Consider the following 19284-nt stretch of genomic DNA (forward strand, 5'->3'; position numbering starts at 1 on the left):
AGCTGTATTTTTGCAACTTCCTGTGAGCCTATAATTATTTCAAAATAAAAAGCTTTTTAAAGGTTTGCTGGGTAGGGGAACAAAGAAATGAAGTCTTAGCTGGAGGGGATGTGGGATTGAAGTTTTTTTGTTGTTTCATTTTATTTATGAAATACTAAAACATGTTTGTATGCCAATGAAAATGATCCATAAAAGATGAAGAAATTGGTGGTGCAAATAAGAGAGGATTTAATTACAGGAGCAAAACATATCTTCAACTTTTGGTTTGAAGGCATTAAAAAATAATGATACCTGTCTCGTATCATACACAAAAACGAACTCAAAGTGGATCAGAGTCCTAAATGTTAAACCTGAAACTGTAAAGTTCTTGGAAAAAAACATAGGGACAAAACTATGGGACCTAATTTAAAACAAACAAAAAAAGAATCAGACACAACTATAAATGCACGAACAGCAAAAGACAAATTAGATAACTGGAACCTCCTAAAAATTAATACTTAACGCTCATCAAAAGACTATCAAAAGAGTAAAAAGGTAACCTACAAATGGGGGGAGGAAAAAAATCTTCAGGAATGACATATCTGATAAAGATCTAATCTCTAAAATATGTAGATAACTTCAATAGCTCAACAACAAAAAGACAAACAACCCAATTAAAAAATGGGCAAAGGACGTGCATAGACACTTCGTCAAAGAGGATATTCAAGTGGCCAATAAACACATGAAAAAATGCTCGCAGTCATTAGCTATCACAGATAAGCAAGTCATAACCAAAACGAGATACCATCTTACCCCTGCTAGAACGGCACTGATCAAAACAAACCAAAAATCAAAAAATAACAAATACTTGCAAGGATATAAGGAGATGGGAATGCTTATCCACTGCTGGTGACATTGTAAAATTATACAGTTACCATGGAAAACAGTGTGGTGCTTCCTCAAAAAGCTAGAAATAGAACTACCTTATGATCCAGCAGTCCCACTCCTAGGAATATACAGTAGAGACCCAGTAAAAGAGACACAAATGGACATGTGCATATCTATGTTCATTGCAGCGTTTTTCACAATGGCAAAAAGATGGAAACAACCTAAGTGCCCATCAGCTGATGAATGGATAAACAAAATGTGGTACATACATACAATGGAGTACTACCCAGCCACAAAGAATAATGATAAGTTCTTGAAACATTTTTTTTTTTTTTTTACTATGCTTTAGATCAAGGTTTATGGAGCAAATTAGAATCTTATTAAACAATTAATACACTTTTTTTTTGTGACATTGGTTGCCAGCCCCACTACATGTCGACACTCCCCTTCTTGACCTTGGGTTCCCCATTACCAGCTTTCCTGTCCCCTCCTGCCTTCTCCTCCTTGCCCCTGGTGTGCCCAGTAAGTCTTGTTCTATTTTATGGGCCTGTCTAATATTTGGCTGAAGGGTGAACCTCAGGAGTGATTTCAGTGCTGAGTTAAAAGGGTGTCTGGGGGGCTTTGCTCTCGGGGGTTTCTCTAGTCTCTGTCAGACTAGTAAGCCTGGTCTTTTTTTTATGAGTTAGAACTTTGTTCTGCATTTTTCTCCCGCTCTGTCCAGGACCCTCTGTTGTAGTCTCTGTCAGAGCAGTTGGTGGTGATAGTTGGGTACCATCTAGCTGTGCTAGACCTAGTCTGGTGGAGGCTGTGGTAGTTGTGGTCCATTAGCCCTTTCAACTAATCTTTCCCTTGTGTCTGTAATTTTCTTCATTCTGCCTTGCCCCAGACAGGGTGGGACCAGTGGAGTATCTTAGATGGCTGCTTGAAACATAACAACATGAATCTGAAGGACATTATGCTGAGTGAAATAAGCCAATCACAAAAGGACAAATAATGCATGATCTCACTTTTACAAAAAAGACAACAATAGGTATATACACAAAAACCAGCGTTCATTGGTGGTTACCAGGGATGTGTTGTGGGGGCAGAGGGGGAAATCACTCTCTAGATAGTAGACACTCGTTTTTGGTGATGGGAAGGGTAACACAATGTGGGTGAAGTACACACAACTTGAACAAGGTAAATGATGTCACTAAGAAGTACACAAGAAAAAAAGGGCATTTTTGGTAAATGCTATGACATACATAATTTTGCAACAACTGAAAAATGTGTGGTTACATATGTATGTATGAATATAGATTGTATAGGCATATATATACATATATTAGTGTGCAAATATAGATGTATCTGTGTGTGCATACATATATATAGTCATATATTTAATAAAGCATATAGCACAGTTACAGATACTTCTTAGACATAATCAAACACCTTGCAGAATGGGTTTTCTGGGCTTGAAGGCTTAAGACCATAGTCTCATGGGACAACTCAGTCAGTTCGCGTCATATAATTCATAAAGTTTATGTTCTACATCCTAGCTTGGTGAGTAGTGCCTGGGGTCTTAAAAGCTTGTGAGTGGTCATCTGTTGATCTCTGCTTATCTGGAGCAAAAGAGAAGTAAGGAAACCAAAGAATCAGAGAAGAAAGTAGTCTACAGGACTAGTAGTCTACACCAACCATGGCCTCATCTACTGTGAGACCAGAAGAACTAGATGGTGCCCGGCTGCCACTACCAACTGTTATGGTCAGGGCCACGATAGATAGACCCTGACAGAAGGCAAGAAAAATGTGGGACAAAACTCAGATTCTTAAAAAGTCTAGATTTACCGGACTGGTTGAGATTAGAGGCCTCCCCGAGACTGTCACCGTGAGATACTCTTTAAATCTTGAACTGTAGTTATGCCCTGAGGTCACCTTTTAGCTAAATAACAGATTGGCTCATGAAATAAAGAATGTTACCTGTGAGTATTTTGCTCCTTTAAAAAATCACCTATATGAATCTAAACAGTAAATTCCGAAGTAAAGATGACAATGTAACAGGGCAGGGAAACTAGATTACTGGAGACAAAATAACCAGAATGGAAATAATGGAATGTTGAGACATTGTGGAAAATGTACCTGAAAAATTTGTGTAGAAATTGTTAAATGGGAACCTAATTTGGTGTGTAAACTTTCACTGAAAGTGCAAAAAAAAAAAAAAGATAAATATTCCTGTTAACATAGTTCTATCTTGTTTTTTATAAATGAGGTTATCTGTACAACTTTTGTAAATTCTAAATATATATATGGCTATGCCATTTTTGACTCATAGTCCTTTAATGTTCTAAAAATCCCCCACGCTTTTGTATTTCATTAGCAACTAAGTCACTAAGTAAAATGAATTTCCAACAGTTTTCATGGTGCTTGCTGGTGTTCATTAAGTAACTTGAAGAGTTTAACATGTTTCTGTTTTCCGCTGTTTTCACTTCCTTATTTCCATCTAATATGAGTAAATCACTAATTTATTTTTTTCGTATTTGTAAGAGCCATAGTTGTTGACCACTTAAGAATTAAATGAGTGGCCATTCTGTTTTGCATTGTGATACGCGGTGGGTTTTAGTCTGTGTCTGTGTTGCCAAACTATTCTGCTCTTTTGTTCTTTATCTGGAATAAAGTGGTATCAAAATGCTTAATACAAATTCTTGACTGTTTATTTCAGGGATACAGCAGGCCAGGAACGATTTCACACCATCACAACCTCCTACTACAGAGGAGCAATGGGTATTATGCTAGTATATGACATCACCAATGGTAAAAGTTTTGAAAACATCAGCAAATGGCTTAGAAACATAGATGAGGTAAGACCAAGAAAGTGTATCAACCCACATTTATGTGCTTGGTTGGGAAGAATAAGTATTCTAATTGATGTTTAGGGTATAAACCCACCAAATATACCATTATTATTATTGAAATAGTCATTGCTGAGATATTTATACTTTTTAAAGCTTAATGTTATTTTGTCAGTCTTTTCCTAAACATTTTGGCAGATCTGTGTTGAACCCTGGAAACCCTGGTGGTGTAGTGGTTAGGAACTAAGGCTGCTAACCAAAAGGTCGGCAGTTTGAATCCGCCAGTCACTCCTTGGAAGCTGTATGAGGCAGTTCTGCTCTGTTCTGTAGGGTCGCTGTTAGTCGGAATTGACTCAACGGCAACGGGTTTTTTCTTTTTTTTCCATTGAGCCCTATCCAAGGAAATTACTAAATGAGCCCGAAACTCTGTGCAACCATCTCATAAGATGGCTCCTAATAGTAGCTACCAGTGGTTTTACAGTGGCTCTCTCTAAATTCTAAATGGATTCTTTCTCTGTTGATTTTTATTGAATAAATAAAATTTTTTCATGGTAGCTTCAAAACTTATTTTTTTAGTTGTAGAAATGTGGTATTCTAGACATTTTGAAAGATAAATGTACTAATAAGGTAAAAATCTAACCAAGAAAAATTGTGCCATATCATTGCATGTGAAGATGTTAGTTTTCATAAGGCAAAGTTGTGTGTCACAGCATGTCTCTCTGTGCTTCAGCATAGGTGGCTTCTTGTTGAAATTATTTTTCATGCCTTATTGCTGCCTTCTAGGCTTTGAAATTAAGAACAGCTATTTAAAGCAGGTTTTGACTGCATACATAAAGACTGAGTCTTAAGCCCGTATTAGATCCAAGAATAATGTCTTTAATTGGAGCAATCCTGAGGGTTCATTGCTGTGATAAATCTTCAGGGGGGAGTATGTTTTTATTTTTTAATGATTAAAGATACACAGATCTTGGGTGGGCAGGGGGAGGCCTCTGTTTTGAATTTCCTTAGCCTTTATTTTATAGATTGGCCAGACAGCATGCTTAATAAGAACTGTTTATTCAGAAACTAGTTCACTTTATTTGGTAGTCTGGATGGCTTAAGTTTCCCAGCACCAACTGAGATACTTTTTTCCTGACATATGGGGTTGGCTTTACCTAATATTCATTTTGTTAGATAAAACTTTAACCAAATGAAACTGAATATATAAAAAAGAAATAACATATAAAAAGGACTGTATACCATGTCCAGGTGGGATTTGTCCCAGAAAATGCAAGGGTGCTTAAACGTATGAAATCAACAATATAATACACTATATTAATAGAATGAAGGATAAAAGCCACATGATCGTCTCAATAGACGTAGGAAAAGCATTTGACAAAATCCAGTACCTTTTCATGATAAGAACATTCAACAAACTAGGAATAGAAGGGAACTTCCTCAACCTGATAATGAAAATCTACAAAAATCCCACAACTAAAATCACATTTAATAGTGAAAAACTGAAAACATGTCCTCTGAGATCAGGGACATGACAAGATGTCTGCTCTGTCCACTTCTAGTCAACGTTGTACTGGAAGTTCTAGCTGGGACAATTAGGCAAGGGAGAAAAAGGCATCTAGATTGGAAAGTTAAAACTATTTCAGTTTGCCGATGATGTGATCTTGTATATAGGAAAGCCTAATGAGTTCACACACACACACACACACCCTATCAGAAGTAATAAATGAGTTCAGTGAGGTTGCAGGAAACAAGATCAATATACAAACATCAGTTCTATTTCTATACGCTAGCAATGAACAACCTGCAAATGGAATTAAGAAAACAGTTTCATTTACAATAGCATCAAAAAGAATAAAATACTTAGGAATAAATTTAACAAAACGATGTAAGACTTTGTGTACTGAAAACCACAAAAGATCATTGAAAGAAATTAAAGAAGACCTGCATAATTGGAAAGACATCCCATGTTCATGAATTGGAAGACTTAATATTATTAAGCTGACAGTACTACCCAAAGCAATCTATAGATTTAACACAACCCCTATTAAAATCCCAGCTGCTTTTGTTTTTGTTTTTGTTTTTGCAGAAATTGACAAGCTGATCCTAAAATTCATATGGGAATGTAGAGGACCCAGAATAGTCAATACAATGTTGAAAAAATAAGAGTTGGAGGACTGACATATCCCAATTTTAACACTCAACTACAAAGCCATAGTAAATGAGACGGTGTGATACTGGCATTCATACACCAGTGAAGTAGAATTGAGAATCCAGAAATTAACCCTTACACTTTTGGTCAGTTGGCTTTTAATAAGGGTGCCAGGACAATTCAAGGTGAAAGACTAGTCTTTTCAACAAATGGTTCTGGGACAACTTGGATATCCCCGTGCAAAAGAATAAAGTTGGAACCCTACCTCATACCATATACAAAAATTAATTGAAAATGGATCAGACCCAAAAACTTAAGAGCTAAAACTATAAAACTTTTAGAAGAAACTCTAGGAGTAAATCTTTTTTCTTAGTTATGACACCAAAACACAAGAAAGAAAAAAATAGATAAATTACTCCATCAAAATCAAGAACTTTTGTGCTTCAAAGGACACCATCAAGAAAATGAAAAAACAACTCGCAGAGTAGAAGAAAATATTAGTAAATCATATATCTAATAGGAACTTGGATATGTAAAATATACAAATAATTCCTACAACTCAGCAATAAAAAGACATAATCCAATTAAAAATTTGGCAAAAGATCTGAATAGACATTTCTCAAAAAAAGGGCATACAAATGACTAGTAAGCACATGAAGAAATTCTCATCATCACTAGTCATTAGGGAAAGACAGAGGCACCGTGAGAAACGACTTCATACGTACCAGAATGGATATAATAAAAAAGATAGGCCACAGAAATAAAAAGAACAACAAAAAAAGTGGACAATAACATATTGGTGAAGATGTGGAGAAATTGAAACTCTCAAACAGTGCCGGTGGTGGTAATTAAACTGATTATGCTGCTTTGGGAAACAGTCTGGCAGTTTCTCAAAAGGTTAAACATAGAGGCAGTTCCTGTATGACCCAACAGTTCCACTCCTGGTATATACCAAAAAAAAAAAAAGTCCACTCAAAAACTTGTAAATGAATGTTCATAGTAGCATTTATTCGTAATAGCCAAAAAAGTGGAAACAACCCAGATATCCATCAACTGATGGGTGGATAAATGTAATGTGGTATATCCATACAATGGGATATTACTCAGCAATAAAAAGGAATGAAGTACTAATCCATGCCACAACTTGGACAGATCTCGAAAACGTTATGAAAGAAACCAGACACAAAAGACTATGCATTCTATGGTTCCCTTTATATGAAACATCCATAGTAGGCAAGTGCATAGAGACTGAAAGTAGAGTAATAGTTGCCTAGGGTTAGGGCTGGGAGCATAGGTGGGGGGAAAGGGGGATGACTGCTAATGGGTATGAGTTTTTGGGGAGCATGATGAAAATATTCTGAAATTAGTGATAGTGGTTGCACAGCCTTCTGAATATTAAAAAAAGCCACTGAATTGTATATTTTACAAGAGTGAATTTATGGTATGTGAATTATATCTCAACAAAGCTGTTATTTTAAAAATCTGAATCGATCTCATAAAAAGACCAGACTTAATGGTCTGACTCAGACTGGAGGGACCCCAGAGGTCCTGGTCCCTGGACCCTCTGTTACCCAAAGACTGGAACCATTCCTGAAGCCAACTCTTCAGACAGGGATTGGGCTGGACTATAAGACATAAAATGATACTGGTAAGGAGAGAGCTTCTTGGCTCAAATAGGCATATGAGACTGTGTGAGCAGCTCCTGTCTGGAGATGAGGTGAGAAGGCAGAGGTGGGACAGGAGCTGATTGAATGGACACGGGGAATACAGGGTGGAGAGGAGTGTGCTATGTCATTTGGGGGAGAGCAGCTAGGAGTACATAGCAGGGTGTGTATAGGTTTTTGTATGAGAGACTGAGTTGATTTGTAAACTTTTACTTAAAGCACAATAAATATTTAAAAAATCAAAAAAATCTGAATTGAGGTTTAATACCTTGCATTACAATTACTTCTTCAGCAAAAGGAGACAAGTACAAGTTTTCTTTGCTTTGGAATAATGGAAAGAGGTGAGAAGCCACAGTAGCTAAGTTAGAATCCCAGTCGTGCTGTTTTTTAGTAGTGTTATCTTGCTTGTTCTCTTAATTCTCTTTTTTCTAAAGTGTGTTCTACAATGTAGTAGTATTTGGCATAAAGGGTTCTATGGACAAATAAGTTACACAGATCTCTTTATTGTGGGGGCTTTCGAGCCTTCCATATGCTCTAGTGTGTGGTGAATGTTTAAGAAAGAAGTTATAGTAGTTTTTGCCAAATTTGGTTACATGTTTCACCATGAGACTTTGTATGAGGAATAAATCTTGGGAATCACAGTTTTACTCATTACACTTTGAAAGACATTGCTCTAAACCAGTCTGCAGTAGCATCATCACTTGGGAATTTGAGAAATGCAAATTCTCAGGCCCTGCCCCAGACCTTCTGAATTAGGTGGGGCCCAGCAATGTGTTTTAAGAAACTCTCTGGGTAATTCTGATGCTCACAAAAGTTTGAGAACCATAGCTCTAAACCTTAATTTCCTCATCTTTAATGCCTTACAGGGCAGTAATAAATATGATTGCATAGGAGACCCACAGTGCTCATAGGACCAAAACAGTTTCGGTTTTTCATCATGTCAGGGAATCTTGATTCACCTGTGATGGTGTCATGGATAAGGTTGATTTCCAAACCAAATACCTTAAGGTATTTTCACATCTTGTTTGTTAAGATTTCATGAAATAAGTTTTTTTGAATTACTGTTTTATTTTAAACAGCTTTACTTCTTGCACTTCCTTCTGATAAAAGTGCAATAAAGTGGCCAAAGGAATGGTAGGAGTAACGCGCTCCACAGTCCCCTGGTCAACGTAAAATTAATTCACAGTGGAGTAGGGTTTTTTTTTTCACAAGTTTATGAGTATATTGTAAATTATTATATTTGAATGGTCCGGTGAAAAAAGTGTTTAAAAGCCTGTGGAAGATATATGCCATCCTGTCATTTACCTTTAGCTTGTTTCAAATAACGTGTGTACACATATGTTAGAACAAAGGACCGAGTCTAAATAAAGGTGCTCTTTCAATGAGGTCTGTGACCTAGATCCTTGCTCCCCAAAGAGATTGGTAGACTTAGCAGCATCAGCATTTTTGGGGAGTTTATTAGAAATAAGAACCTGGAACCCCACTCTAGACCTATTTGAATGAGAATTTGTACTTTGACAAGGTAGATGTCCAGGTGATTAATATGTACATAAACGTTTGAGAACCACTGCCTTGGATGAAAGGTTTTCTCAGTTGCCTGCAGCGGTTAGGGTTCCTTAAAGATCCTCTGGAAACCCTGGTGGCGTAGTGGTTAAGTACTACGGCCACTAACCAAAAGATCAGCAGTTCGAATCTGCCAGGTGGTCTTTGAAAACTCTGTGGGGCAGTTCTGCTCTGTCCTATGGTGTGGCTATGAGTCAGAATCGATTCAACGGTGGTGGGTTTGGTTTTGGTTTTTTTTAAAGATCCTCCAGGAGTCTTCCTTCGTGATAAGGCTAAGACTGAACAGACAGGGCAGGGCTTTGATTTCCCCCACCTTCTCTTTAATAAGCCACCTTCTTTTGTTTGTTTTATGTATTAGAGTTCCAAGTATGATTTTGCCTGCGGCAGGGGAAGGGGGTGTCTGTGACTTACAAGGGTTAAACTTAGTGCTGCTAAAAATGGATTTTTGCTGTGCCCTTTACAGATTAGAAAATATCCTAATGAAAGCCAGAGAGCTCAGTAATAACCCATTCATGAGTAGTTATTCCACTGAGTAATAGTTGGAAGGACTCAGTTTTATTAAAACCACTGAAGACGCATAGTATTATTTTTCAGCCCACATTCTTGAATGAGTGCACACATGTGTGTTGGGGGCCTGGGGAGAGCAACCAGCCCCATGTTGCTCAGATTACATGAATTATAAAATGATACAGAAAACAAAGACCCGAGACTATAAAACTCAAGACTTTTGTACTGCTGCCTACACCTATGGTTACTATAAGGTGTGAGTCATGGAGGTAATTTTTAAAAAACAATTAGTCAACCAAATAGTTATGGATCTCCTACTCTATGTTGGCACTTCCTTAGAGGCCAGGGATGTAGCATGACAATATAAATGATCCCCTACTGAGTAAAGGGCAAGAAGTATAGAATACTTTGTTAGTGTATAAGAAAATGTACCTCATGGAGCCTGGGAAGTGAGGGGAATGCCGTTTAAGCCGAGACCTGAAGGAGATGAGTAGAAGATACATGAGGATGGGGCTGGTGGAAAGAGAATGATGGATTTAAATTTAAGGCAGATCAAATATCATGAATTACTTTTGGTGATTCAGGAAACACTGCTACCTGGCTATGGGGATATTCAGAGAAAGGCACTTCAGATCAAAGATTTTATGACCTTAGTTTTAGACAAGTCTTAGTAAACTTACCTAAGTCGTAGGTTCTGTAAAACAATAAGGTGTCTGTTAGCTCCCATTTTTACAACTTAATGATTTTTTTTGTAACAGGCTTTTGTTACTATTTGTATATTAAAACAGCTTTGAGGCTCATGTTTGTGAAATATACCTTGGTTTCTGATTGTTTCACAGCTAATTACTGAGACTTTTCAGTTACTTGGAGTCTCTCATTTGACCAAATGATGACAAGTCTTCTTCTGAATCAGTGGTTCTCACCTGGGAGTGATTTTATCTCCCAGTGGACATTTAGCAATTTTGCAGTGTCTGGAGGTTTTTCTTGGTTGTCCCAACTGAGGGAGAAGAGGGATGGCATCCAGTGTGTAGAAGTCAGGGATGCTGCTAAACATCCCACAACACATGGGATGGCCACCCACCACAGACTTACCCAGGCCAAATGTTAAGGGTCCTGAAGCTGAGAAACTCTTTTTTTAAATAATTTTTATTGTGCTTTAAGTGAAAGTTTACAAATCAAGTCAGTCTGTCACATATAAGCTTATATACACCTTACTACATACTCCCATTTAGAAACTCTAATTTTAACTCATTTCTCTATATTAATACCTTGGGATATTTGTCACTTTTTTAGCAAGTTACACTCCAAGTGTGTAGTTTTATATGGATAGAGATGTGTGTTCTTTTGCATAAACATGTCTCTTCACTGACATGTCTTTGTGGAGTACTTACCTACCTTTCTTAGTGTGCTTTTGCCTGATATGGTTGTAAACACAGGTTCTGTGAATCTGAATGAAAAGATATAAATATGCATAAGAAAATGTGAGAAACTCTGTACGTCTGAATGCTGTTTTAGTGGTCTCCTAGTTCGACAGTGAGGAGGGACCAGTCCCTGCGGAAGGCCATCATGCTTGGTAGAGAGTCAGTGAAAAAGAGGAAGACCCTCAACGGCGTGGATTGACACAGTGGCTGCAACAGTGGGCTGAAACACAGCAACAATTGTGAGGATGGCACAGGCCTGGGCAGTTTTTGTTCTGTTGTACATAGGGTCGCTATGAGTCGGAACTGACTCAATGGCCCGTAACAACAGTTTGTCAGTGAGGCCTACTTTCACCTCATCTTGCTTGATTTTTATTGTCAGCATTGCTCTGTAAGGATGATCTTGGCTGTCAAGATTTGTTAAATACTGTTTTGACCTTTTTTGTGCGTTTGTTTTTCAAAGGAGTGTATCCTAGCTATTTCTCAAGTCCTTTCTTACCCTTAGTAGTACCTCTTTGACACCATGTACAAAAAACAAAACAAGAAACCAGTTGCTGTCAAGTTGACTCAAGTCGTGTATCAGAGGAGAACTGTGTTCTTAGCGGCTTTCAGTGGCTGGGTTTTTTTTTTTTTTTTTCCCCAGTAGATCATCAGGCCTTTCTTTCAAGACATCTCTGGGTAGACTCTAACCTTCAGCCTTTCATTTAGCTTCGTTAACTGTTTGTACCACGGCGGGGGGGTGGGGGGGGAGCAGCGCATAGTTAGAAAAGTACAGTCAAACCTGTGAGAGCAGGAACTCGACCGGACCACCTTGTTTCTCCAGCTCTCACAAGCTTTCCACCTTTGACAGGATGAAACCTTACCACTTTTCTCTCTCTCTCCTTTTATTGGAAAATACTTGAGTTTTTCTTCTCCGATAGGCTTCTGCCTTACACAGGTTCCAGCTTTTGCAGGTTTTACTGTAATAATAATCTAAGCCAAGAAAATAATAACTCAGAAGTTCCTAATAGGGATGTGTTATTAGTGAACAGAGAAACAATATCACTTCCTTGGTAATAGTATATAAGTCTGTCATTTCTGTATCTGAGACCTTTTAAGGACAGTTGAGTCCTACACAGATGAGGAGCCAGATTAAGTAAGTTCGCTAGGTGACACAGTCTGCGCTCGATTGCCAGCCTAAGGTTTGGCGGGTCGAACCTGCCCAGTGGTACCAGAGCAGAAAGACTGGGTAATAAAACTCTGTGGAGCCGTCCGCTGTGTAATATGGGGCTCACCGTGCGCTGACACGGACCGAGGCAGGCCAGATTCAGTTCCAGATCTGCCCCTCAGAGGAAAGGGCTACTTCCTAATTCTAAAGAGAAAGGAACACTGGAGACAGAAAAAGCCTTTCTGATGTTTTAATGATATTGGGGCCTGCTGTCATCATGGCTGGTACAAGCCTAAAAAGGCTCCTAAAACCCAGCAGGAAGCCCAGGCTGAGTAAGGGGAAAGTTTATCTTGGTAGACAGGGCACAGTCCAGTTGATGTTCTCTGTGCAGGGCCCGAGGGAAACACCAGAGTGCACTCAGGATGCGGCTGCCACCTCGTCACACGGTGCTGCCCTACGAGCACCTGACGCAGAATTTCAGAAGGGAGTTCAGAGCTCTGTGGTCTGACTTCTTCTGGCTTACTTTTCAATCTGTATTTCAGCTAGAGCCATATTTCTGTTCTAAAATTCCATAAATGCGTAAGGAATTTTACCCATTCCCCCTTGTCGTTAGGTGCCAGTCAAGTCAGTTCTGCCTCATAGCAACACTGTGTACAACAGATCGGAACAGTGCCTGGTCCTGAGGCATGCTCACAGTTGTTGCAATGTTTGAGCCCATTGTTGCAGCCTCAGTAGCCCCAGAATAACGTATGTGGGCGTGCGGCTGCAGGGTTGTAAATTGGTAATCATATTGCTAAAGCTTAATGACTATTTTTTCACTGGGCTCAAAATACCTAACGCTTTTAAATTTACATCTAAGGTAATTTTACCTTTTTTTCTGCCGTATCAATCACTTATTTATTGGCCTTCTTTCACTGGCCTGCTTATCCCTTAACTTGTAAGTATCCTTTGTTAGAAGAATGTCCTTTTTAGGTACCATTGAGTCAGTTCCAACTCATAGTGATTCTGTAGGACAGATTAGAACTGCCCCATAGGGTTTCCGAGGAGTGGCTGGTGGATTAAACTGCCGACCTCTTGGTTAGCAGCTGAGCTCTTAACCACTGTGCCACCAGGGCTCCTTGTTAAAAGAATAAATGGCCCTTAAAGCTTAGGACTTAGATAAATTGTCTTCTGTCTCAGTGGAGACTCTTGTTAGTATCTCTGGCAGTGTGCATTGTCTGATAGTGATCAAGGTATTGGTAGATTATTTCAGATGACTGTGATAATTTTTCCAATTAGTGTCTGGGGGCCTTTGTGGGCAGTGATTCTGGTTTTTTGGTTGTGGACCCCTTTGAGAATTTAGAATCTTCCCAGAAAAATGTACTTATTCACATAACCCACAAAATTTTGTATGTGGTTGCTGGGAATCCTTGATGGCCTCTGAAGCCCATCCCTAGATTCCAAGTTAAGAATGCCTCTTATTGACTCTTAGCACATGGCAGAGTATGAGGAGTACCTGGTGTGTGGCTGATTATTATTGAATATTTGCCAGGTTGCCTTTGTTTAGGCAGTAACAAGTCAGGAGGCACTAAATTCAGGTAGGAGTGAGCACCTGGCTGGTGCAAATGGTTACTGCGCTCAGCTGCTAACCAAAAAGTTGGAGGTTCACATTCACCCAGAGGCAGCTTGGAAGAAAGGCCCAGTGATCTGTTTCCAAAAAATCAAGGATCAAAAGCCCTATGGATTGTATATTCTCAACAACAGCAGCAACAAAATAAGCTGTAAAAAAAAGAAAAGAAAATTCTGTGGAACACAGTCCTGCTCTGCCACACAGGGGGTCACCATAAGTTGGAGTCTATGGCAGCTGGTTTTTTTTAAGTTCAGGTAAGAGCACAGAACTTCTGTAAGTGGGAAGTTTCCTTATAATGTTTTGTATAATTTCTTCTCTTCCTTAAGCTTGTGATTCTAATAAGGGTATCTCCCCCAGCATGAAGAAGTACCCTCCCTACTCACACCTTTTTTTCCCCTTCTCAAGCTTGATTTTTTTTAGACCGAGAACACGTTTTTTAATTTTCCTAGATTTTCTGTCTCGCAGCTGTAGGAAATGGAGTGACTTAACGGCAGCCATTTGGTTTTTAACTGATTTTTCTCTGTGGGATCATCTTCTTGTGCCCAAGCGGTTTGAGACTTGAAGGTCTCTAAAGATTTTAGCTAAGCTTTTCAAGGATACACATTATCTAAAACCATAACCCGGTTTGGATATAGGTTATACATAAGGTATTACAGTTTCAGATCTCTTTTGGTGAGAACATACGTAGAAACTAGACAGCCTCCTGCCTGTAGGGGAAAAATAATAACTGAGGGATATGTCTTAATTAATTGTGCTTCTTTTCCTAGGTAATATAGGAATTTGGGTAGAGTTTTAGCATGGAGTGATTTCAGGGTGGCTGCCTTAAAACTTGTAGACTATAGAAATGATACCCTAAACTGAGAATTATTTTTAGAGAATATTAAACTGTAATTCACGGAAGTATGTAAAAGTACAATTTTATTCCATTTCAGCATGCCAATGAAGACGTGGAAAGAATGTTACTAGGAAACAAGTGTGATATGGACGATAAAAGAGTTGTACCTAAAGGCAAAGGAGAACAGGTGAGAAGCTACTATGTGAAACTGCTGCGCTGCCCTTTCTTTCGAAAGATGGTAGTCGTTTTGATGGCTTTTACGGTGGCAATGATGGGGCGTGCTGAGCTGTTGACATGTTTTTTTGTGTGCTTGCTGGAACGCACAGTTTATCATTTGAGTGAATTTTTCAGTGCACATTTAGTAGCTGTGGGGAATCAAATCTATGCCAGTAGTATTTTAGCCTTATGTAAACTACAAAGAGGGAAAAATGCAAATCAGTATTCTCAATTTTTCAACTTAAGATTTTAAAGAAATGTTTCAATTAGTATGCTTCCAAATTTGGCAGTCAGGAACATGGGATAAGAAGAAATGATTAGAGATAGCTTAAGTCACTTTGAGCTTCTTTTATGCTTGCCCACAGAGTAAAATATCTGATTTAGAATACCTAAAATAAACTCGGTGTGGCTTATTTTGATTGCCTTTTTTTTTTTTAAAGAGCTCTGTAATCTTAGCCCACTGAAACAATCTGTTTCATGTAATCTAGTTGAGACTTGTCTTTAGAATAATAGTATTTCCTCTGAGATGCTGTCGGTTGGCAACCCATACTTGATAATTTTATGATAATTTGCTTCTGTTTTAGATTGCAAGGGAGCACGGTATTAGATTTTTTGAGACTAGTGCAAAAGCAAATATAAACATTGAAAAGGCGTTCCTCACATTAGCGGAAGATATCCTTCGAAAGGTAAGTTCCTATAAGTATCTGAGTGGCTTAGTTGAACATTAAGTCTCTTCCAAAGTACTAGACTTACATACAGAAATTATGTTTGGGTAGTATTGTTGCCAAAAGTTCAGTAATGTTATCCATATCTAATTATCCAAAGTGAAGTGAGGCACTGGGAGAGATTAGGTCCATCTTGAAATCTGAAGGATCTAGTTAGTGGTAGTAACTAGTATTCTCTGCTCTCACACTCACTGTCTAGTCCACAGTTTCACACTCGTTTTTCAGGCTTTTCATCTGGTCCTGATTTTCATACTTCACCTCAAATGATTAGATAGAATCCAAATTTGGTAATGTGTCCTTAATTCTTTGTTTAATCGGTTGTATATTTTGAATGTAAATAAATACAGAGAAACTAACACAAATGCTAAAGAAGAAGTGAACATTGGTTAGGAGAAATTTTCATTGCTTCTGGCAACTTTCCTGTTTTTATATTTGAAATAACAGTATTTCTTCAAGATCCAGCCCACAGATCAAAAAAAGGTATATATCTATAGAACATAAGCTTTGGTAGAGGTGGTATATCAAATATAAATCTAGTGAAATTTTTGAGCCAATTATAAGAAATCGAGTTTGATATTTAAAAAAGAAAAAAATTTTTTCATATTTACATTGACATAAATTAAATCCTGGAATAAAATTATTAAAACCAAGGAACTTAATTTTTTAGAGTGAAATATAGGTATTAGCTATAATTGATTGTCCAAAACTAAAAAATATCATCAGTCACTACTGTTCAAAGTGACTGTAAAACTAAAGTTGTGTGTGTCGGCCTCCTGTATATCATGTTTTGGAAAATGCTGCTTTAGGAGATTAAGTTTTCCATGAGAATCCATTCAGATCAAAAATTGAATTTAATTGGAGAGAATGAGAGAGGCTGAGAGCAATTAAATAAATATGAAGGATATCTGTAACGTAATGAGTGAAAAAAGCAGCTTAGGGTATGATATGTGTGGTGTGATCTCATGTTTTAAGAATTGTACATGATACCACACGTGCACACATATATACACAAGCACACATGCCTGCATGCAAACATACACAGACGTGACAAAGGTGTGAGTTTGCATGTGGCAAAGTTACGAGTTCGCTATGAATTAAAATGTCAAATGTAAACTTGCCTTACATTAAACTGCTCCCCCCAGCCCCCCCCCCAAAAAATTGAAACCCATTGACATTGAGTCAGTTTTGACTCAGAGCTACCTTACAGGACAGAGTAGAGCTGCTCCATAGATTTCCAAGGCTGTAATAATTTACAGAAGAATACTGCTACAACTTTCTCCTGAGAAGCTGCTGGTGGGTTCGAACCACCAACCTTTCAGTTAGCAGCTGAGTGCTTAACCACTGTACCACCAGGGCTCCTTCATCTTATATTAAACCAAACTTGTTGCCATTGAGTCAATTCTGACTCATAGTGACCCTATAAGACAGAATAGAACTCCCCTGCAGGGTTTCCAAGGAGCTGCTGGTGAATTTAGACTCCGACCTTTTGGTTAGCAGCCGAGCTCTTAACCACCGTGCCACCAGGGCCACCGCATTGTGAAATACAGGTAGTGATTTCTGACTAGCATTTTCTTGTGCCTTGCTTTCTCACTTGAGTTGACTGTAAGAAAAACTAACTTCAGAATGCAAGCAATTTCAGACATTTTTAACTCGATTATTTGAATAGGTAATTCATTCACATGGTTCAAACATTCAAAATAAAAGTAGAGAGAAATCTGCCATTTATTCCCCCAGTGCCCTCAGTTACCAAGTTCTCATCCCTTCTTCATAGGTAGCCTTGTGAGTAAATACGAACATACATTCTTATTCCCACCTCCCCCTATTTTTTTTTTTTTTTTTTACAGATAAGGTAAAATACTACATACTGTTTGGCATCTTACTTTTTTTCACTTAATATAAAGTACTTCTACTTTTTGAATAATTACTATTCCTTTGAATGGATATATCATAATTGAACAAGTCTCCTAATGAGGGACATTCAGGTGATGTCTTAGTTATCTAATGCTGCTATAACAGAAATACCACAAGTGGCTGGCTTTAACAAACAGATATATTTTCTCACAGTTTAGAAGGCTAGAAGTCCGAATTCAGGGTGTCAGCTCTAGGGAAAGGCTTTCTCTGTCGGCTCTGGAGGAAGGTCCCTGTCTCTCCTGAGCCTCTGCTCCTGGGCAAACTTCATGTGGCTTGTCGTCTCTCTTCCCTCCATCTCTGTTGCTGGCTTGCTTGTTTTAATCTCTCTTATATTTCAAAAGAGACTGACTCAAAACATACTCTATACCAATCCTGCCTTATTAACATAACAAGGACAACCCATTCTGAAGTGGGATTATAACCACAGGCATAGAGGTTAGAATTTACAACACATATTTTGGGGGGACACAATTCAATCCATAACAGGTGATTTTCAATCTTATAGTCTTATAAACTGTTGTAGTGAATAATCTTAACATTTAAATCATTTTGCACATGTGCAAGTATATTTGAAGGACAGATTCCCAAAGTGCCCAAAGAGCATATATGTACTTGTGGAATTCTGATAGTTGCTGTCAGATTCTGTCATGGTGGTTATACCAATACGTACTCCCGCTACAGTGTTTGAAAGCGTATTTTTACTCACACCCCAGCCAACACAGTGGATGACAAGACTTTCAGGTCTTTGCCAGTCTGACAGTTTAGAAAACGTAGATTTAATTTTCAGTTCTCTTTAGAGTGAGATGTTGGGCATGTTTTTGCATGTATAAGAATCACTTTAGCATTTCTTTTTCAGTGGCCTTTTTCTCTTTACTAGCTGGGAGGCAGCTTAAAGTTCTGTTTAATAAATTGATTAATACTTTGTGTCTAAAATACTTTGCTCTGCAACAAATATTTGCCTTTTTAGAGTGTCTGTTTGAAGGACCTAAGTTAAATTGTAAAAAGATGGGCTGTGACTGAGGTGTTGAATGAACAAATATAGGCACCCCCCTACTTGCAAGCACTACCATATGTTTAACAGCTGGCCCACACCTGGATGTTCCCAGGGAAAGAGTATTTCTTATACAACCATGTTCTTTTCCTGTGGGTTAGGTGCTGAGATACCTCTTTCTCTTCTTCTGCGTATTTTTTCTCAAACATCTGTATCAGGTAGCAAAGTCAGTTCAAGAAAGCCCACAAAGGCCTTTTAAGGTATAACTTGCAGCTTTAACATACAGGGAGGAGAAGAATCCCACGAGGCCGTGAGAGTAAGTAGGTGAACTCAAAGGGCAGGTAGAAATTGTACCGCATTATGAGTTAAGCGAAGTCCCTGGGCTGCCCAAGTGGTTAAGCAATAGCAGAAAGTTCGAACCCATCCCGAGACGCCTTGGAAGCCCAGCCTGGCCGTCTGTGTTGGAAAGGCCACACCCTTTAAAACCATATGGAGCAATTCTGCTCTGCACACAGGGGGTTAACTGTTTTTTTCTGTGGGCTGCTCATGAAGGAGCATGTTCCCAGTTACATCTTCCATTTTTAAATTCCATTTTGGTGAACTACTGTTACACATAGTAGAACAAATAAATCTCAGAGATTGATTTGGAGCAAAAGAACTCAGACACACAGGAATACATAAAATATGGTTCCATGTATCTTAAAGTCAAGAACGGAAAAAAAGTAATTTGTGGTAATAGAAATTAAAATACTGGTTACCTTGGAGAGAGTAGTATTGACTGGTAAGAGCCATGAGGGAGCCTTCTGGGGTATTGATAATGTTCTGTATCTTGATGGGGTAGTTTCAGAGTATGT

At 38.4% G+C, this 19284-nt stretch overlaps 1 protein-coding gene across 2 annotated transcripts in view; it reads left to right on the top strand.

The window, feature by feature from the left end:
* Positions 1-19284, top strand: part of RAB10 (RAB10, member RAS oncogene family) — a 113030-nt gene that overhangs the window by 87692 nt on the left and 6054 nt on the right. The window contains exons 3-5 of one of the 2 annotated variants that reach the window (XM_003411921.4): positions 3566-3704; positions 14685-14774; positions 15388-15489. In XM_003411921.4, coding sequence (XP_003411969.1) covers positions 3566-3704; positions 14685-14774; positions 15388-15489 — 331 coding nt within the window. The remainder of the gene's footprint in view (positions 1-3565; positions 3705-14684; positions 14775-15387; positions 15490-19284) is intronic. The other variant, XM_064295140.1, reaches the window with a different exon arrangement.

The sequence above is a fragment of the Loxodonta africana genome, chromosome 12 (genome assembly GCF_030014295.1).
Source record: "Loxodonta africana isolate mLoxAfr1 chromosome 12, mLoxAfr1.hap2, whole genome shotgun sequence".
NCBI lineage: Eukaryota > Metazoa > Chordata > Mammalia > Proboscidea > Elephantidae > Loxodonta > Loxodonta africana.